The sequence below is a fragment of the Pseudopodoces humilis genome, chromosome 1 (genome assembly GCF_049639895.1).
Source record: "Pseudopodoces humilis isolate 2021_Gansu_Grassland_sample_001 chromosome 1, ASM4963989v1, whole genome shotgun sequence".
Classification (NCBI taxonomy): Eukaryota; Metazoa; Chordata; class Aves; order Passeriformes; family Paridae; genus Pseudopodoces; species Pseudopodoces humilis.
Genome location: NC_142200.1, coordinates 60095206 through 60117525, shown reverse-complemented (window position 1 = coordinate 60117525; position 22320 = coordinate 60095206). Strand labels below are relative to the sequence as shown.

The 22320-nt window shown below is 36.8% G+C and overlaps 1 protein-coding gene across 5 annotated transcripts in view; it reads right to left on the bottom strand.

Annotated features, from left to right (window-relative positions):
• The window catches only part of INVS (inversin), an 85261-nt gene that overhangs the window by 7913 nt on the left and 55028 nt on the right, over window positions 1–22320 (bottom strand). For all 5 annotated transcript variants that reach the window (XM_005517338.3, XM_088060036.1, XM_014255988.2 and 2 more), the window contains 7 exons: window positions 20074–20245; window positions 15845–16000; window positions 14131–14360; window positions 12999–13105; window positions 9573–9785; window positions 2531–2832; window positions 411–1218 (listed from right to left, as the gene is read on the bottom strand). In XM_005517338.3, the coding sequence (XP_005517395.2) occupies window positions 411–1218; window positions 2531–2832; window positions 9573–9785; window positions 12999–13105; window positions 14131–14360; window positions 15845–16000; window positions 20074–20245 (1988 nt within the window). The remainder of the gene's footprint in view (window positions 1–410; window positions 1219–2530; window positions 2833–9572; window positions 9786–12998; window positions 13106–14130; window positions 14361–15844; window positions 16001–20073; window positions 20246–22320) is intronic.

Below are 22320 nucleotides of genomic sequence, written 5' to 3'. Positions count from 1 at the left end.
CCTCCAAGTTTTGGCAATGAACACTCAAAGCTCTCAAACATTCTGTGGTTTGGTTATGTGGTTAAATGTTAGGTCAGAGCACAATTTCAAGTTTGTCACTGAACTCCAGGTTTAGGCAAATCCTGATTTGCACTCTCTAAAGAAATGCTTGAAATAGTGCTTGAAATAGAAGTTTAATGATTTCTCTGATTATTAAAAGTCATCACTTACACCTTGCAGTTTTTATGAACTTTCTAATGTAACTGTATGCAACTGAAACCCACTTCCCCTTGTGCAGAGAAACATTATTAACTGCCTCGTTTAGCACTGGCAACATTGAAAGCCAAGTAAAGCACATTGCCAACAAGCCTAGTTTCATTTACATCAACTTGTATCTCACTCTTCTCTAGTCACTGAAACAGAAATCTTACCTTCTCCACGTCCTCTGTATGACTGTGGCAGCATAGTTCTTCTTCCGAAAAAGCTCTTTTCTTTTTCTTTCTTTCTCTATGATCTGCATTCGAATCTCTAAAGGGATTAGTTCAATATTTGTACTTTGCCATGGAACAGAACATAACTCATCATCTGCATTCCTGGATACAATTATGCCTGTTTTTTCCAAGTTCAAACTGTCATCAGAAGCAGAACATGCTATTGGGTTTCTTGGCACAGTCCTGGTAGGATCTGCCTCAGCAGACAATAATGAAGAGGCCTTTTTTGCTATTTCATTGTTTCCTGCTTTGACGGCTTGTTCTACAGCATGCAGGCTGTCATTTCTGGTGCTTACAAATACTGTCTTGGCACTTCCTGGTCTGCTAGAACCAGCTGGTGAACATCTCTTATCGTTTACCTCTTTATTTCTGGGTTTCTGCTGGCGCCTTTTGCCTTTGGAAGAAGCTTCACCCAGCTTTGAGTTTTGTGCCATTCCACTGGTACAACCAACATCACAGAAGAACACAGACCTTCCTTCTCCATGGTCCCTCTTGCCAGAGGGAGGCTGACTTGGATCCCTCAGCTTCTCCCCAGCACTGGCAGTCCTATGGGCAGAAGCAGAAAGCCTCCTGCTCCTCCGAGCACAGGCACCCGTTGTGTTGCCAGCGTGTTCCTTGTGCTTTTCTCCATCCAGTTCTGCAGCAGCCACAACCTGATGTTTCACTTCAACCTTTGTTCCCTCATTTGCTTTGTCACAATAGAAATGGACACAACTTGACTTGCTTTTGATGTGTTTCCTCAGTGAATCTTTAGACAGAGAAATTGAAAACAAATTCAGTCTCTGATCCAGCAAAACAGTTTATGTCTCTGATTTTTTTGCTCAGTTACCTTTGGGGCACATTAGGATTCACTGAAATGAACAAAAACTGCAAGCAGGAAGAATCAGAAGAGGACATGATTACCTGTCACAGTAGAATCCCAAACACCTTCATTTGCTTAATGTTTTACAAATGGTTTTCTTTCTAACATGACACTTGAGTTACATGCCTGAAAAACTCCTGCGGTATCCATGCTGTATCCTGGCACAGGATAACCCACTGACCCAGGAAACTCAAAGCACTTGGCTTCTCAGTACTTCCCTTGACCTCCTGAATGAAACTATGAAGTCCTTCCTATTCGTCCCTTGCTGCTGTGTGATCACTGCTTCTAAACACTCTGGTGAGGGTGACTCAGAAGCCAGGAGAGCAAAAGGGAAAATTCTCCATCTTCCATTCACCTTCCATTCTGCTTGGAAATTAACAGGAGAATGAAAAAATAGACCAGAGAGGATGAAATGTAACAGACAGGATGTTACAGGGCAGGTAGGAGGGGAAAAAGAAAAGAAAGAGATCTCTGAGATACTGTCATTCCAAAAAATCATCCAAAACCTCGTGAAACCATGCTATATTCGTAATGCCTTCACAGGATATCCTTTTGACTGGATAACCAGATCAGAAAACACTCAACAACTGAATCATAGTTTTCACAGGCCAAAAGGTCTAAATTTATATTTAATTCCAATAAAATGCCCAAAGTCCATTAAAGTTTTGGTCACAAGAGGATTGATCAGAACACCTAATGAGAGCTGAGTATACAACTTCATGGTTTGATCCTTATTGCATCAACTTTCCTGGCATCACTTCAGTATCAGAAAGAGAATGCATACCTAAAAAAGGCATAGCATTCTTTCAAACATGGATTGTTTGGATTGAGCGAGAGGATAAATCTCATTTGAAAACCAGAGTTACCATTTCTCCATTAACATTCTTTGTGTGCGCTACAGATGGGTCAAGTATCTTTAAACTTATTTATCTGAAGAGTGCAACTAATAGAACAATTGCCCACAGCCTGTTTTCACATATTCTGGGTATTTTTATAGACACCATAAGACACTGTACTGGTGTTTTTCACTACTTCACACAGACTAAAACAATCTGTATATAACTCTACCCTGCTGCACAAATTGCTTAGGTGATGAAAGAATATGAAATCAGAGAAAGACAAAATGTGTTCTATATATAAAATCCCCCCAAGAAGTGGATGAAGCAGATAAACAGCACAATTAAAAAAGATCACAAACCTTGCTTGATCTTATGACCTTCGCTCTGAGGCTCTGCTGACAGGCAGCTCTCCTTTGGGGTGCCTTTGTCATGACCAGCTTTAGGTGAACCTCTGCTGTTCCTCCCTGGCTGGATCTGTGAAGCATTGAGGGACAGAAGCCTCTTGCTCTGTGTGTCAGCTGCTTTGTTGGGTAACACTTGGACACTGGTAGCCTTCTCCCGATTTGTGGTATTCTGTTGTACCCGAAACTTATTTTGTTCCATGTTCTGCATCCCTTTCTGCAGCTTGGCTTCTTTCCTCTTACTTTCCTCTTCACGTTTCCTGCAATTACAGTCCATACCATAAGAATTCTGAAGATTAAATCTAGCATGTATCTAACTTGAACACACTCCTCTAAAAATCTGACACTGCCACAACAAATCCTTGATTTGACATCCTTTTCACGAGAAAAGGACATGTATTGCACTGAAATGTCTTAGCTTGATCCAAAACAACAACTGACTTGCAGCTACAGCATGATGAAGGTTAAGTCCTCATCAGCCAGCTGCCCATTCAGTTCGCAGTTGTTCTGACTGATCTTAAAACACTTTACTTAATGAAAACAACTATATTTAGGGGGTTTTATAAAGATACAAAAATCAAAAGCAGGATTTAAAAAAGAATCATAGCACTAATAATTGTGTTTGTAATTAGTAATGAGCAATATTTTCATGTGAGTAGTAATGCAATGCACCGTATTTGAAAAGCAAAAGACTTTAACAAAAGACACAATATCTTTGAAAATTACTTTTTAGTACTTAAATGTGTCATAGTTAGTACAGACGATTATAAACCAACTTTGAACTAGCTAGTGGTACTAACATGCTGCTATGTATTTGTCATTGGTAGGTAATTAATTTTACATAAACATTATATGTCATATAAATGACAAATACTGATGAGATGTGAATTAAAAACTTGTGTGCACATAGTTTGTCATTACAATGGTGACATTTGGATTTCCAAAATGAAGTAAATCATGCATCTTTTAATAGTGTAGCCATGAAAAAGAATTTTGGACGAACTTAGGAAGGGTGCATCCATTGAATAAAATTTTGCCGCCTATTTCGAAACAGAGTGGGCTATCATTACACTTTAGCTTTTAAATTCTTGCTAGTACCAAGCAGGATAAACCAAATAGCACACGGCAAACGTTACATACCTACCTCCCACTGAATCTGTTTTTATAAATTAAGCCCTGGTTGTTGGATGAAGTGACACTTTTCCTGTTGGAACGGACAGGCGGTAAATGCCGTATCATGTAGCTGCCTGGTATTTTAACTTGCTTCCAGTGCTCCAACACAGTGTGCAGGCTGTTGCCACATCACCTCCCAGCATGGCGTGTGACAGGTGAGTTATGCAGCACGCCAGCCCCAGTTCCTGTGAGCGGTGTCACTGCCAGCGCATGTCACTGCAGCTTGAGCTGCCAGCCAGAAGCCCTAACTTTATCTGTCAGTGCTATCTTATCAACTATGCTCTGCAGAAGAAGCTGATTGAACTTTGCACCTGAAAAGCTGCTAATTGATCTAAAAAAATACACTCCTAGCAGCCTGGGATTCAGTATTCCCTCTGGCATGAAAAAAAGAAGTGGCTACTTTCAATTAATATTGGCATTCCACAACCGGACTATGCAGGGATGTTGGGACTGTGTACAGTATGGATCTCACTGCCATTACTGTGCCATTTGAGCTGATAAATCAGATTTTGCTATTCACAGAATAGTAATTTTCTATTCTTCACAAGAATAGGCCACCTATTACCAATGTCCTCTAGTCAGGGTTTTAGAGAAGGAAGTGTGAGATGGGCTGTGTGGTACACAATCAAGCCAGAGTGACCTGCACTCCTCTGATGAGCAGATCAACTCAAAACAATAAATTCAGCAACATACCAATAGTAAAGTTATTGAAATGACACAGGACCAGAAACCAAGAAGTAACAAAGGGTTGTTTTTTTTCTTTAAAGGTCTTATCTGTGTGCTAATTTTTCAGATTCAATTGAAGAAAGAATAAGGGGAAGGGATTTCAAAGCTCCCTATTTGTAAAGCATCATCACAATTGTCACAGTACAGCTCAGTTGAATAATAGACTCCTGAATACATAAGAACCTCCTCTTGTGTTTTACTTTATTTAATCAGAAATTCAGCTTGTATTACAGTGAAGAATCTCTTTGAAATTAAAATTTCCAAGTTTTACTGTTGTCCAACTTGAGAGGCTAGGTTTCTTGAACAAGTGAAGGAAGTAGACAAGACTCTAACTTCAGGGCTCTCAGACATTCTCAGGAGGTTCTGGCAACCCAACAGGATCCAAATTTGGGCTCTCAAGTTAGACAGCTACAGCTCAAAAGTGGTAACAGAGCTGGCAGGCCAACATTTTCCATTGTAAATGCAACACAATTTTGTCCTGAATGGTCATAAGCTTGCATTTTGTTGCAAAAGTGAAAGAATGAAAAGTGAGCCTTTAGCAGATGGAAAGGAACAGTTTCAGCCTTACACACACATTTGTGAAGACACAGAGATGCTTTGAATTTTTGATTCTGCTAAAATGAATTCAACCTTTTCTATTCTGTTAAGAATAGAAACTTAACTTTTTTATCTGCACACTGAAGATTATTTTAAAAGAGAGTGTTTTTAAAGTTATCCTTGCAAAAAAAAAAAAACCAAAACTTAAAAAATCTCAACTGAAAAGAGATCTCCAGGTACGATCCTACTACTGGTAGAGCTTTCTCTAAGAGGACTAAGAGAAGTTATATTTCATGTTGTATTAACAGTATCTCCTGCTACACATCTAGCATGATGATTATTTTCAAAAGAATGATACCACTGACTCATGACATGTTCAGCTTCTGATCTATAATAATCTTTTAACCTGATAATTCTTAATAAATCTGTTAAGACAATGGTCAATTTCTGTCCAGTATTCCTATGTTGACAGGTCTTCCCAAATGTGTAGAGCAGTCTGTTATCTTTTATCTAAGTCCCTATATTTTCCTCAGTCATTTCTTGTATGTATTTTACCACCATTCCAATTTCTAATTGAGTCTTCAACATGCTTACCATCTTCTGTATCTTGGTGCTATTTTCAAATTCAAATTTACTTTTTTAAGTGAAAATACAAATTCACGATGGATTTATGTAAAATTCTCATCAATATACACTTCCAGTTAAAAGGTGAGAAATGAGAAATTTCCCATGAGGATGTATGAAGACTTCAGGCAAGTCTGAATGACAGCTACTGTTTCTCCATGGCCACAAAACTTGTTATTCAGACACAGAAGAAAATGGAGTTGGTTTCATGTAATTTCTTCTGAAGTAAAAAAAAAAAAACAACCCACAGAACAGTTCAGTCTACTTAGCATCTCTCATGGACCAACTGTTTCTTTACTCTTCCTTTTCCAATGAGTATGTTTATAATGGTTTATTGTGATTACCTATCACACATCCTTTGCCAGTTCTTACTTAGCACCTCAGCTTGTTAGCTTCATCATTGTATGTTCTTATTACTGTCAATTTTAGTAATTACATCAAATTTCCAATATGTGCTTTTCCCTTTTCAGGTTGCTGAAGAGCTCATTATTCTCTCTGTTGCCACACTCCTCTATCTTTTCTCAGCATGCAAGGGTAACCACCAGTCTTTTGTAAAACCTCATAATCTACTTGTACTCTCTTGGAATGAGAACATTTTTCTGAATCTACTGAAGGCCGTTTAATTGAACTGCTTATTTTCTTACTGTTCTTCTCTTCCTAAATATCATGAGCTACTTATTCACTTTCATCCATTTCCCTTTCACATCCATATTCTCAATCAGTTTCCTTCAATTGGTCAGAATGAAAAACAGAAGTATGGATTCAGGAACTCATCCTGAGAAAGTGAAAGGGGAGGTGAACAAATGAGGAATGAGTTCTGCAGCCCTTTCAAAATCCAATATATTGGAAATGAGTTTTCTCTGAATATGTTTTAAACACTTAAATATTATTTTCTTATTTACCTGGTTTTGCAATAAGTAAACCAAAATCCTCTTTTTGAAGTCTGGAAGTCTCTTTGACTCAGGAAGTCAGCAAGGCTAACAGGCTGCTCAAAACAGGGTCAGATTGGGTGGCCCAGGTTTTTATCCAGTTATGTCTTGAAAACCTTTATGGACAGAGACCATATAACCTCTTTGGGCTGTTCTACTGCTCAATTGTCCCAAGGGTGAAAGAATTTCTCTTTATTTCCAGATAAAATCTCAACTTTTGCCTGTTAAAAGTTCCCCAGAGACCAGAAACACCAATCAGACTACAGTTCCCCAGATAACTTTTTTGGTTCTTTTTGAAGCTGGGTGCAACATTTTCTTTCCTCCCATCATAGGGGACCTTCCCTGGTCTCTGTGACCTTTCAAAGACATTGACCTTTTAAGGGCATCAGTTAGTTCCTTCTGTACCCTTGGATGCAGCCAGTCTGGTCCCATGGACTTGTATGGGCTGAGTTCTCTCAAGCCTGGACTCATTCACAGCTGGCAGTTCTGCTTCTCCTTGAAGCAATTTTCTTAGCAAAGGTGTGGGAGACCTTCTTCTGGTAGACTGAGGAGCAGGAGGCATTGAGTACTTCTGCCACACCTGTGTCTGTTGTCACTAAATGCACCATTCAGCAACAGGCCCAAACATTCTTTGCTCAGTCTTTTACTAATGTATTACTGCTTTTATTAATGTAGAAGCACAAACTCACTTCGTAACCTGGAACATTTCTTTAAAGTCTCAACTCCATTTGAGTTTTGGTGTTTCTGACACCATTAACATGCCCAAGGAATGCTTCTACACCCTGCATTTGCAGTCTGTCCCAGCTTCTGCCTCCTGTAAACTGCATTTTTACATTTGAGCTCTGTCAAGGATTCCCAGCTTACCCAAATGGGTCTCCTGCTGTGTCTCTTTGCTCAGTGATGTAAGAGTAAGCATATTGTTTTGGCCTTTATCAAACTTAATTTTATAAATTACAATTTATTTTATATAGGTGAGAACATGGGAGAAGATATTTGTATATAAATATTTCACAGGCTTTAAATACAGTGATTGTAATTTTACTAGAAAATAATACAGGTATAAGATGCTGGCTTTTTGTTATGGTAAAAAGGAAAAAAAAAGCCCCACAGAAGAAGAACAGATTATCTAAACACAAGCAGATTTAGGAGTGATTTATCTTAGAGATACTCTCTAAAGTAACATATTTCAAAGCAAGATTTAAATATCTGCACTGAAATTGTTGGGGAGAGGGTGTGTGTGTTCAATCTAGGAGTTCACCATCATTCTGGATCCCCACATAATGTCTACTTTTATCTGGAGACCAGATTTTTAAACACCAGTAGGGATAATAGTTTTTTGTATGCAGGAACACCCTGGCCAATTTTAGCTGTGGAACGCACAGATGGGTACGCAGAATGATGACAACATAATGTCCCCTTCAGTTTATTACAGATCATAAAATTGCAATTAAATAAAATTTGTTATGTGACAACCTGATTTGCTTGTACACTCCAATTGTACTGTAATTCTCTTTTTATGGTATTTGGTACACAGACTTTGTTTCTATTGTTTTCAAACAAATCAACAACAGCTAAGTAAGTTTCAGAAACTACATCAGAAACTCACAAAGGAAAATTATTATAAAAATATCCCCAAATTTCCATGAGGCAATTCTTTTCCATTTAATCTTCCACATGGTGGATCAGAGATTCTTCTAAAAATGACTGTCATCACAAAGGATAAAACTATCTCATTTGGTAAAGTCAGTTGTGACCACACAGCAAGAAGCAGAGCTCTCCACTTTAAAAAGAAATATTTTCCAAGGCAGCTTCTCCATGCATGGTTTTAACTTACGTTGATTTCAGCAGAAAAGACAAACAGTGGGAGAGCTACAGGTTACAACTTCAGGATGTAAAGATGTGAGTAAGAGATGAGTTATCTGGTATTTCTAGCTTTGGTTGTTCCTGGGGAATAATAATTGTTTTATAGTAGCAGCAATCAAACCCAATGAAGGTCTGACTGGCCAATTATGCAGAACATCAAACTACAAAATTTGATACTGAGTGGAGCACAGCTGAATTTGTCTGTGATACACAGATGCAGCAAAAATACCTCTAGCTGCAAAAATTATATTGTATGCTTTTTTCATATGATCTCTCTTTATCAAAATGCTCCTCCCAAATCATGCAGAAATCCTTTCACACTATTATGTTTTTTAATTTCAGAATCAGATTTCTTCAAGAGAAACCAGGTGCTAATTTCATACTAAGAATCTTAAGGATGAACTCCAAGCAAGCAAAGTATTGTGATAATCATTTATCACATACCTTCTGATTTTAGAATTTCACCACTCTGTTACCATTACCACATTCAAATTGGGTTGAAACTCAGCCAGACCCTACATATCTTGCTGACAACAATTTGAATTGCATGTTAGTTATCTGTAATCCAATATAACCAATTCATAGGAACTCTCTAATTTAAGACCAGAAAATACAAGTGCAGAGAATGCTAAGGCCCAAAATGAAGTTGCAAATAGAAACCAGGAGTTCGGGTTGCTAGAGAAACAATAAGTTAAGCCTTACTAAACCAGGCTTCCCTGGTTTGTTTCCATCTTTTATCTCAGCTACTGATTAATTTCTGTTCAAAACTGATATCGAGACTTGACAGGCAAATAATTATTTCCACTACTTAAAAGTGGTAAGTGTTTTCCAAGCCTTTTCACCATCATGCAGAACATCAGCCAAAGGTTCATGGATGCTAACATGCTATTTCCTCAGTTTTTGGTATTTTGCCTTGCTGTGGTATATTATTAAGGTGGTTATGTGGTCTAAGTTTGTTATTTAAACTGGGATTATACGGAAAATAGCTTCCATCTGCCTATAGTTACACGGAAGTTATATGCTCCCTTCAGTTTCATGAATTTTACCAAGAGGAACAAAAGCCAATGAGCAACAGATAAAATCATACACTGGTAAATACAAACTTACAACAAATATGTGCTGGAGTAGATTTCAAGTCTCAGACTTACTTGGCAGCAGCATCTTTTCTCAGCTGTTCATGTTTCATTAAAAGATTCTTCCTCTCTTGAAAAGCCTTTCTAACTTTGTATCCTTTGTAGACAGCCTGAATTTTGAAAGCAGCAATATCCTGAATGGCAGCTATAGACAGAGCCCCGTGTTCTAACATGAACTGAATCACTTCATGGTGTTCACCAAGCAAGGCATAATCAAGTGGAGTATATCTAAAAAAAACAAAACCCAAAACCACAACAATTACTATGGATCTAGAATTCTAGCTATAATGTGCGTTTCTTCACCCTCATTTCATAATAAAGCAACTTCTAGTATGAAGACAGATTAAACACTGTGCAGTAGGCTGTTTTTCTCATCTTTTTAGGCATTATTTTTCTACCTTATTTATTCCACACACTGTGGTTATGTTTAAAACTTTTTTTAGCTTCCTAATATGGAAGGGGGGAGAGAGGACCTGAAGTGTTTGGACAAAATCTCCCAAAGCCCTACCCACAGCATTAACCGCTTTAGGAAAGCGGTCTTAAAAACGTGTTATTTAAGTTTTCATATAGAAATATAAAGGAAAAGTGAGTTAATATACCTTTGTGTTATTTCCATATGCATTTAACTTCTAAAAATCTACTGTTAAATCTCGTTTAGCTTCTATAACGTTGGCTGAAGACACCATGACTGACAGAGCAGCAGGATTAGATCCGTATTAAAGAATACTATCTTTTTTAAGGGACTAGGAAAACTTAAGTCTGTTTTCAAATGGACAGAGGTGTTCAAAGTATTACATTGCTTTGGGTTTTAATAGTGTCCAAGATGCCTAAGCCTTTTTCAAAATAATTCCCAAATTTCCCACTGTTGACATGGGAGCAAAATTTACATATCTCCCTCACCAACACTGAAAATTCAGGGAAAGACATTTAAAGACAGAAGATTATCAGTCACAAACCATAATCAAGACCATATAACATAAGACTATCCAATAACAAGTGTCAATGCATGTGATTGTGAAAATTAGGGCTCTTGTTGATGGTAACTTGCTGGGACACAGTGCTGGTAAGCAAAGAAAGACAGAAAGCACAATTAGACCTGCCACACAGCAGTGGTTTGATGGAAGGATAAACAGTATCTGAACTGAAGTGTCTGCAGGAATAAAGACAATGACATAAGACGAAAATTTGGATGTCAAGGTGCTGATAGCATTTAAAGAGATACAGATTTTTGATAACCCAGAAATGGGAACTTCAGAAGGAATGTTTTTTCAGAAAAACACATTTTTAAAAATATTCAAAATTAGGAATACTTTAAGACACAAAAGACACTAAAGTAAACTTTATGCCATACCGTGTATCTACCAAGACAATGTGTTCTATTGCAAATTCCAGTCACTAAGAACCATATTTTTAAATGTGGATTCTCCAACTCCATCCAAGCTACATTTGAAATTAAAAAAAAAAAAATCAGTTACTCAAATCTGAAGAGGGATTTTTATGACTGGACACTTACATACACTCCTCTGTTGTGTCAGTTCAAAGCCTGATGTAAATTTCCTTTTCCCTTGGTTCTCTCTAAAGCAGATAGCTTTTAAATCAAACTGGCCTCACAGGGAAACACATGAAGACATCAGCCTTCAGCTGTTATAGGCAATTTAACAAGAAGGTGGTCAAGCAGCAGCTTGATGCACCCAGGACATTAAGTTGGATTACAAAATAAATTTTCAAAGAACAACAAACCAAATACCCTCCAGATTAGCACTTGATAATATATCTGGCAAGCAAGCAGGCACTTCAAAATTCTGCAGTCTCAGTTCTATCTTTACTCTAATCTTTTAGTTAAAACCACTGTGTTTAAATTTTTAACTGATATCTCATACTAAGTTCTAAGAAAGTAAAGAAGGGAAGCTTTTTTTCCCTATAGGAATATTTGGGGGAAAAAAAAAGTCACTATGTACTGAAATTGTTACTGATTAAAAAACAATTTCATCCAATTACAGGTGAACTATTTCCATGAGGTTATTTTTCCTCTCTCTTACAACACTCAACTTGATTTTCTACTTTCCAAGCTTCCAATATCTTAACAATAAAACAAGCTTCATAGATATTCATTAAGATGCAATTGTGCGATTTTTATATATATTTTAGGAGAATTATATTTAAAGATTGATCCATCTAGAAATACTGGGGATCTCTTTTGTTCTGCACATGCACTAGTGCTTATCAGCAGAAATTCAGAATACTGCTAGTTGTATTTTGAGTAATCTACATTTATACATTATATATATATATTTTTAATTCCAGAAGGAAAACAAAAACACGTACTATCTGAATGACTGCAATAAACCAAAGCTAAGGTATTTTCTTTTCATTTGAACATCATTAGTACATTTCCACAAATAAGGATAACACCAGTCTCCAATCTGGCAAAATTGTGGCTTTTAATCTTACTTATTAAAAGCAATTTAATTAAAACAGTTTATTAAATTTTCAATCAAAAATTACTAAAGAGAGCCTTGACACTACTTAATTGGAAACAAGTTATACTTCCATTTGTGTTTCTCAAGAAAAAATAAGAACAGAAAAAGAAGAGAAATCTGAGTGGTTTAGAGTGGAGAATGAAAGAAAAATGATGGAGGAAGAAAGCATTTAAAACCTGGGGTTAAGTACAGAACTCTCAAATTTAGCACTGAAATACGGGGTTGCAAACGCCTTAAGTTATTTAAAATGCTGAAATATTCAAATTTATATGGCATGCTGTTCATAATCTTGTAATTATGAGGAGGTCATCTACTTTAGAAAAAGGCATTAGAAATTTCTGCTAATAGTAATTATCTTCATGGTCATGTGATTAATTCAAACTCCACAACCCAAATCATTTTTAAAAAACTATTATTTATATGTCAATGAAAGACAAAGAAAAGAGATGCAAATGTGCTGTCTCTTTGTGATTACAGGAGACTTTTTTATAAAACCAAGCCTTTAGCATACAGGTAGCCACCAGGTACTTTGTAATCACCATTTTAAAACATAACATTACATTTCTCCCATTTTCTTTCCTCTTGCTGTATTTGTGTCAAATATAAAAGAAAAATTCCAGTCTATTCCAAAGCAGAACTGCCTTTTAATCCTTTGTCCACACGTATCTGCCTTCAGCTCTACATAAACGAGAAAGATCTTTAATATTTCCAACAAGACCAGAGTGAGTGAATACTTCCAGAAGTTCATGGTTCGGAAGTATAAAAGTTGAAGTTGCAACATCTTAGCTAAAGAAGGGAACTTTCACATTAGAAAAGCTGCTTACGCTGAAGCCAAAGGTTACAGCACTCCTTTGAGATACAAGATGACGATTCTCTTGCAGAATCCGAACATTTAACATTTAAATGGAAGGCAGCAGCGCTTTGGCACAAGTACAAAGTAACACCTTCAGACAAGCAATACCTCTCCTCGCTGTTCTCCATGTGATTGGGGAAAGCATCAAAGCTGAGCAGTAACTTTATAGCATCAAGGTAGCCATTGTTGCAGAGCCAGTGCAGGGCAGTTCTGCCCTGTAAAACAACAGCACAGAACAAAAATAAACATTACCCCCCCACGCCGCAATAAAAGTCATAAATCATAGTCCAATTCAGTGCTTTTCTGGACATGAAGATAAAAAAAGTTCTTCTAAATAAACTTCCTTGTTAAAAAAGAAGAACACAGCACTTAAAAAATTATTTTTTTCTTAGAGAAGATTTCGATACTAGTGCTTTTTCACCTAAAACAGCTGAAAAGGAGCAATAGAAGATTAGCCTTAGAGTTGCCTTCTTTGCAAAAGATGCATAGCATGCTCTGTAGAACTCATCATGAAAACCACATTTCCATTATCTGGAATTATCTATGCCCTACAACAAATAGCTAAAGAAAATTTCAATAAATTGGGTGAGGCTCTTTTGACTGATGAGGTTCTACTGACTTCTGAGAAATTACGTCATATAACAAAGAAAACTGTTATAGGTTGCACAATTATTCTGGCTCCTAATTTCAATTACTGCCTGAATAATGGCACAAAAGAACATATAAACCAATCAGTATTCTTTTATTTTTTTTTCACCTGGAAGAGTGATACATATTATGTGGGTTCTTAATGTGGACAAGTTATTGTACTTAATGTGAAGCAGTTATTGTGCCATCTCACTTGCAGTACCTTACTTTCTTACTTGCTCTCTCTCTGTATGCTGAAGAACAGATTAAAATCACATTCCTATGTCAGCTGTTAATAAGGAATGATAGAAGAAATCAGATCATTAGTCTGATTCCTCATATCATCACACTTTGATAAGGAAAAACCAAAAAGTGATCTGGAAAAATATGAATCTTCAATTCATGTTACATATTAAAATACTGATTTTCTTGCGAGATTTTAGAAGTGAAGGCATAGGGAAAATGACATCAGGATGCATTTCCTTTTGTGACAAACAGCAGCACAGATGTTACTATGTCCTGGAAAAGGAATGACCTTGAAGAAAAGGAAAATGTTTTGATTTATGGTTATTCTAAAGTTAACGATATACCTCAGTGAAGAAGAACAACGTACCTCTTTATCCTGAATATTTGGATCTGCATTGTTTTCCAGCAACACTACCATGCAGTTAATGTAACCTCCATAAGCAGCACACTGCAGAGGTGTTCTACCTGCATAATCCTGCACATTAGGGTTGATTTTATTTTCTATCAGGATTTGGCACACATCAGCATTTCCTCCCAGGGCTGCCCAATGAAGGGGTGAATGACCATCTTGGTCAACCAAATCTACTCTTGCTCCTCCTGTGGAAACAAATACATTTTTGAGCACAAAAAGAAAATACTGTTGAATGCTAAGAACAGAGTGAGTTTATGTTCAACTAGAAACTTATTTCATAAACTAACAATTCAGCGAAGTATTTCGGAAAGCAATTTCAATTTTGTTACTCAAATCCTAAAACTTAAATCAAAATTAATTTGGAATGAAATAGTTTCAAAGAGACTCAGATATCTACCTTTTTTACAATCTTCTAACTATCCTCTAATATGCTTTACAATATCCAGACTTACCAAATGCCTATTAAAAAATCTATTTTATTTGTTTCAGGTTTATCAATTTTCAGTAGAACTTTTCTCTCTTAACAACAAAATAACTTCTAAAAATTAGATTTCAGATTAAATGTCTTTTTAAATCTCTAAAGCAGACAAGATAAAATATTCACAATGTAATAATAATTTTTAAAATAAACTTATTTTTTTTAATTCAAGCCTACTAAGACTCTTTTATGCAGATAATTAATTTCTCTATATGTTCTTGCAAGGTGTAAAAATTCTGTACAAAAAAGTTGTAAAACTCCACAAATACAAGAACTTGAACCAATCAGCAACAATGACTCTCTATATCACAAAATATTCAATTAAACATAACTTGGATTCTGACAGCCAAGCTTCTTCCATCTACAAAAGCTAAATGGCACAGAGAGTGGGAGGAAGAGCTTAACAGGAGGTTAAAATATGCCCAGCAGATCATGGAAGGAAGAACACTTTTCAGTAAGAAAAGCTGGTTGATGGAAAACTTGCAAAATTTAGCCTTGATACTACATCTATCCTTAAGTGGGATAATGTCAGAAGTAGGAAGGAGATGTTTCTGGGAAGCTGAAATGACAGAATTTTGCATCTAAGATGCCACTGTTCTTTCACTGTACTTCTTACCCTTCAGCAGATATTTTATAATTAACTAAAACTGTGTACTTTGTTAAATCCCATTTCTGTCTACAAAAAAGCAATCAGAAGAAAATATTAATGATGTAGGACTTTTGATATCTATCTACATTAAAAAAAAAATAAAGACTCACTTAAAAAAAGTCTTCAAAAAAAACCTAAAAATGGTTTCTCACAAAAGTGAAGAAAGCTTAAATTGGTCTTATTTATTTACTGGGGGGAAAATAACAAACAAACAAAAAGAAAAGTAAAGAAAAGGAGGGAAGGACTTGCTGAGGGAAGAGCTGGTTTGAGAGAGTGAAACGTACTTGCAAAGGCTTAAGCAGAAACAAACTGTGAAAAGAACAATCCCAATTTTGAAAGTTTTGTATTTAACACTTCCAGACATTTTGCACAACACTGAAAATCTTTTAGATTCTCTAAGGCTATTTCACAAGGGGAACTTACAAACAAAACCTGCTTTAGGAAAGCAGGTTTTCCTACCCCACCTCTTGCTCAGCTGCTTATTTCCCATTCCCACAGGAAGCAGCACCAGAACTCTGAACTCTGAAGTCCTGAGAGCTGACCTTGAATGAGTGTTTGAATCACTTCCTTGTGACCCATCTCACAGGCTCGGAAAAGCGGGGTGTGTTTCATCACGTCCAGAGCATCCACCTGTGCTTTATGCTCCAGCAGCAATTTCACTGTGCTGACGTGGCCAGAAAGGGCAGCAGCGTGCAGTGCTGGAAGAATAAAGTAGTTGGGGAAAAGAAACCACAATATCATGAGCTTTAGAGGTCCACAATTAGAACAGTCAAAATAAAAATGAATTATGACTATTTTGGTGGGAAAAGTAATTTTCAACCTCAAGAAACTGAAAAATCATAACACATGATGATGTAACAACACTTTCTCGCCATACAAGCAACAAGCAGAAAAACTGTTAGCCCTGAAACATGTTTCTAACTTGCACAAATAGAAATTTTACATTTAACACCATCAAGATTAGCTTATAGTGAGGATTTGTGGAAGAATAGCAGATTTTGATTAAGAGAACATAACATGATTTACTTCTGCCTCTGTTTTGTGCCATTTCTGAGATTGCTCACCACCAGTGAAAGAAAGCTTTCATTATTTCTTCAATGCTTTCCTGAAAATGACTTTTTTCTTTTAAATAAGAAAAGTTGACTCATTAAAACTAACTTCAGAAAACTACCCAGCTGTTCCTACTCCTCCCTGACACATTTTTTTGTTTCAAAATTACCTGAAGAAAATTTTATATGAAATTATGTAGCAAGACCATCATATCTTGTACAGTATCTCTGGCTCCCTGTTTCTTCAAGAAAAAGAAAAATATTACAGAAGTACCAGATGCTGCTACGCTCCAAATACTTCACAACTCAGGTAAAGATGTGGTGTCCTGTAACTGGAGTTGCTATTGCCTAACACAGCATCTTGCAGGCACTGGCAGCCAGAGTTGAGGATGACCAGTTCACAGCTCTTTTTGAATGAAAAAACTGCACACAGCAATGAGATTTCAAAGCAATGGAGAACACATGTATTGGTGGTTTCACTTACAGTTTGACTTCAAAATGCTTTGGGTTATTTCCTATACTCAGCAGTCAGATCAGACAATCTACATTCTCAAGTTGCCTTAAATGTAGAATATTTTACAGACAATAAAATCAAAATAATATAGAATAAAACCACAAAATAATGCTGTGTATAATTGTGCATTTAATAAAGTGAATTCATATTTCCCCATCAAATTTCAGAAATATTCATGCTTAGTGAGAACTGAATCTGCTCATGCAAGCAAAATGTGGGGCTGTAAACACTACCTACATGTCTGTATTTGTTTAATGTTAAAACAGACATCGGGATCCAGCAGAGGCATTATACAGAAATGCACACCACAAAGACCAGCATTAGAAGAAACAGCTTCTTGAACCATAGCCAGCATATAAAACCAGCATTTTTGTATTTGTCAGCTTCTGTTTACAACCAGTAGCAGCCTATGAGACAGTAACCCAGCACAACCTGTTACACAGGCCCTGCTAAAGCGCTCAGGTTGTTCATGCCGTCATTGACCCGAATCCAGCTGGTGTGCGCTGCCTTAGAAGAGTCACAAAATAATCGATAGTAACACTGTGACACGGACTAAGCATTGGGGTCAGAGACACTCTGAGAAGTGAAAATTGAAATCATGCCTTTGAGAGGACGCTGATTTAAGTGCAGCAGCCTAAAAGAGCAGTGGAGCTCACCGCGCTCGTGAAAAGCGAGTGCGGGTGCAGCAGCTACTGCGAGTGGGTGGCTATCAGTAGGAACTGGACCAGAATGAGATCCCTGCCGCGTCGTACATTTGGATGGGCCTGGTTTTCATGGTCTGACCTCACAATAAACTCTAGGTTCTGGTTTTTGTCCTGAATCCCTTATGAAACCAAAGGCAGTAAACCACTCCATCAGATGACACATGGGGTGTGTGTAACAATACAATAGAAAAAGAGCTGCTGTGTCAGCTTGGCCAGTTCTTCCCCCCTATCACTCATTCTGACGCAGGCATCTTGTTTCGCACTTTGTGCTCAATATTTTCTTGTAAGCCAAATTTTCTGTGATGGAGTCACGGTGACTGAAGAGATTCTTCAGCCAGCTGGTCACAATGGGCCCTTTGTTCAGCCGACAGACAGAGCCCTCTCCATTGTGCACAGTGACGGCAGAGCTATAAAGCTGCCCCTGTAATGCTCCTGCAGCGCTGATCTCTGAGAGGAGGGAAATTCCTTTCCCTTGGTGTCATTCTCCTACACAATGCCGAGAGTCTCGATGTTCTAGCGGAGCTCAATGGAGAGCTTGCTCTTTTTGAGTAAATGCAAAAGGCTGCGTTAACACAACATTACAACCGAGCTGAACTGAGTTCTGCACACAAAAGTCAGAAAAACTGCAGCCTTGAACTCTGCTCAGCAACTGTATCCCAGGCACGGAGGCATGTGTGCTATTTTCTATTAGTGCATAGTTTCCCCTCCGAACACAACACTGCTTTTCCCTCACGAAAACTTGGGAATGATTAAAGCCCTTTGAAAAAAAAATAAAATTTAAAAAAAAAAATCAGAGAGTGATTTACTGGTGGGCTTCCTTTTATGTTTCGAGCTCTTTATAATAAAGCCCAGGCGACGCACTCGCTGGCACAATGGTGCAGCTCGGGCTGCTCGGCAGCACAGCTCCCCACTTCCAGACTATTCCTGTGCTCTACACAACGGCACTCCCAAGCAAATGGAAAATCCATTCATTTCCTTGGATTAAAAACCCTACAAGGAAACCGAGATTAAAAGGTGATTACATATCACCACTACAAAAGGTTTAAGACTGAAAGATAATAAACCCAACCACCTGAATTATTCAAGCATGAAATCCACACCTGAGTAATTTCAGAAACACAGTATGTGATTACTGATTACTGCCTGCAAAGAAAAAAACCCTTTGTAAGGAGGTTTATACAGTAACAACAACATTGGTGCACCTTAAGGTCTGAAAGAAATACTGAGAGGTATTTGAAAGGGAACCGTCACGAAGTAGCAAGTGTGAGACTGATAAAAGGTAAAATAAGACTAAAATTGTAGAATATTTAGTTTGTAACATCATCAGATATGAAGACTGAGATTTTATTTGTTGCACTATTTCTTACCCTCAAAAATGTCAAACTATCACAACTTGGAAAGACTGATTTATTTTGTGTGTGTTACATTGTAAAAAACCAAGAATTTATATATTTAAATAGAATTTTATGTTAACTGTAAATTGCTTTTTGTTAAGATCCAGCACTAAGTTTCAAATCCTGAACCACACAACCCTGACATATATATTTTGTGCTTCTAACTCTGTGACTGTATCTGGCATTGGGTAGTTTCTGATCTCCCTACAGAAAGCCTACCCTGAAGCCCTGCTATCAAACCTCCCCAAATTTATACCAAATATATCCACATTTTCATTTAGATGCCATCAGCATACTATACAACTCAACTACTTTTCCTATATTTCCAATATAGGAAACAATTATGTTGAATACATAAAAACTTCAACACCTGACTCTCACCTGTCAGAACTGTTACTCTGTTTTTGTTGAAAGTACTACATAAGTACAACATTTCTACCAAAAAAATTCTTTTTTTTTTTTCCTTAAAGGAGATAAATTCATAGTTACCACCGGAAATTCTGTATTTCATTACTTGTATGCTTGAATACTGAAACACTGTGTTGCCTACTTATCTTTTGCTTCAGGGAGATAACAGGATGATAAACTTGGGGGATATCAGGTTCAATCTCTTGTTTGGACAACAAAAGTGCAATCTAATTTTTATTTCACTATCTTTACAAATAGCTATGGAATGATTTTCATGATGATAATTTAGCTACTTCAGTAGTTAGTTTGCTCCATATTGTTTCAAAGTATTTGTCACTGTACTGTCAAATAAATTTTTGAACAGGCATTTTTATGCAACTATGTTCCATTTTATTCTTCAAATTACAGAACAGCTTTTCCTGTCACAGGATTAGAGAACTAACTAAATAGCATTGCAGTACACTTCCTCTTGCTACGCTTCAAATGAACTGTTCCAATCTGTGCAGAAAAGGTTCATTTCTTTCCCACAGTAAGGAAAAGAATTGACTCACACATGTAATTCAACTAATGCAGAAATGTTTTCAGGATTGAAGTACACATACAGAAAAACATTAATACAGATTCTAACAAGGTTTCCACTTGGTGTAAATCACACAGACTGGAAACATGCAGTGGCTCTTCACTGTAAAGAAAGCATCTTACCTGTGCCAGCATATTTGTCTGTCATATTGATATCAATATCCAATTTTAAAGTCAGCATAGTCCTAATGACATCATCACTGCCTTTGCCAGCTGCCCACATGAAGGACGTTCTTCCCTCAAGATCCGAGTCATCTTTTACAGAAGGATGTTTCAAAAATACTTCAACTGTTTCCTGAAAAGACATACTGTTGAAATTAACATGAAAAGGAATCTGCAACAAGAAACCATTATCTCATGTTCATGTTTGTTTATGAAGCAAATCAAAGCCTCTTTTTTCCTTTTATGTTTATAAAGAGTATCAGCTCAACAGGAGCACTGTAACTTCTGCTATGCCTTTTCCCTCACCAATGATCATAGTGCATCCTTAACTATGAGTTTAACAGTGTCATTTAACACTTTTTTCTTTTCAATGTTAAATATGATGTGTTAGTCACAAGGAAGCAAAAGATGCTACAGTCTCTATGAAGAAAGCAATGGGAAAAATATCACAGGTTTATCAAAACATGACTGTAATACTGTGATGAAAAAATTACAGAAGCTTTTGAGTTGGAAAAGACCTCTGAGCTCAAGTCCAACCTATGACCCAACACAACCAAGTGAACCAGCCCATGGCACTGAGTGCCACACCCTGTCTTTCCTTAAACACCTCCAGAGGTGGTGACTCCACCACCTCCTTGGGCAGCCCATTCCAACATTCCACCAGCCTTTCCTGAAGGAAAAAATTCCTTCAGATGTCCAGCTTGAACCTACTCTGAAAAGAATATTCTTTCAAAATATTTTCCCAATATATTTTTTCTCTCCAATTATAAATACAACTGCACATGCAAGTATTTTACTTTGCCTATATCTAATATTTTGACTGTTAAAAAAAATAAAAAGGGTCAACATAGACATATTTCCTAATGTTTAATAACATCATCAGGTTACTAATTCCTGAAATAATATAACTCAGAAAATATTAAGGAAATCTTTACAGCTGAGTCCAGTCTTTCTACTGTAACTGTTAAACTAAAATCTCAAATCAAGGCAAAAAATAATTTCCTTCCTTCCTTTCCTTCCTTCCTCCCTCCCTCCCTGCCCTGTTAAGCTGTCAAGCAAACAAGTCCACTTGTTTTACCTGCTGCTAGTGAGTCGCCCAGGAAAGGAAGGGAGAGAAAATCACAACTATTAGAAAAAGAATAAAAGGAAGATTTTCCCTTTTCTATCTAGAGCCTTATAAGGCTGTGTGTATGTAACAGCTGGGAAACATCTAATATGAATCATTGGTAGGCTAGCCAATAAAAACATGAAAAAAAACCCATGTTTCATTATTTTACTTTCTATTTATATTTTATTATTAATGCTTTCTTAGCCTTTCTTCTGTGTGACCCCACCATAGCTCTATCACTGCTCTGGGTAAGACACGAATTTCCTGGCTATAATGAACTAAATTATTTTAATCAAGAAGACATTTGAATGCCTAAGTACCATTGATCAATTTGGATTTGTTTTTTCACTACTACTTACTACGTCATCCTTCTAAAGAATTAGTAAATTTCTCATTTATCTTATGCTACTGATCTAAGTTCCTTACAGCTCTGTGAATTTAGGTCTGAACTAGCATTTTATTGTGAAAAGGTCCAGGCAGAAGCAAGGAGAGATGGAAGCATAAAGCTTTCCACACAAACCCAGCATGAGTTTATAGCTCTGTGTACTCACACTGACCACCACAACACCTCAGACAAAAACAGCCTCTCATTAGGCCAGAAACTCAGCACCCTCCCAGGGCTCTGCACTGCTGGAAATCCTGCAGAGTGAAAAGCACTGCAAAGGCTGCGCTTCTTCAATACTAAGGCACATGTTCTACAAAATATTTTATTTTTTCATTAAGTTTTGGCAAAGCAACACTTCTTTCAACAACTCTTTCTTTTCTACAGCTTTTAATTGGAAAAAGTGGAAGGAAATTCCAGAGTGCTATAAGCACTATTTTCCAAAATGAAGTTACCATAACCTGAAAACAAAACAAAATTAAATTACACCAAGATAATTAAAAAATCAAGAAATAGAAGTATTAATCAATTTAATTCTACATGTATTGTGTAATGAAAGATCACATGTATTCTACCACTACTAAAAAAAGTGGCGTAAACAACATAAAAAACAACAAAGCTGAAAAATAACAGTAGAGGAGAGAGCTAAATGTGAAATATTTAATTCTGTGCTATCAGAAAACTGAAAAATACTACATATTATTTTTGAATATTTAAA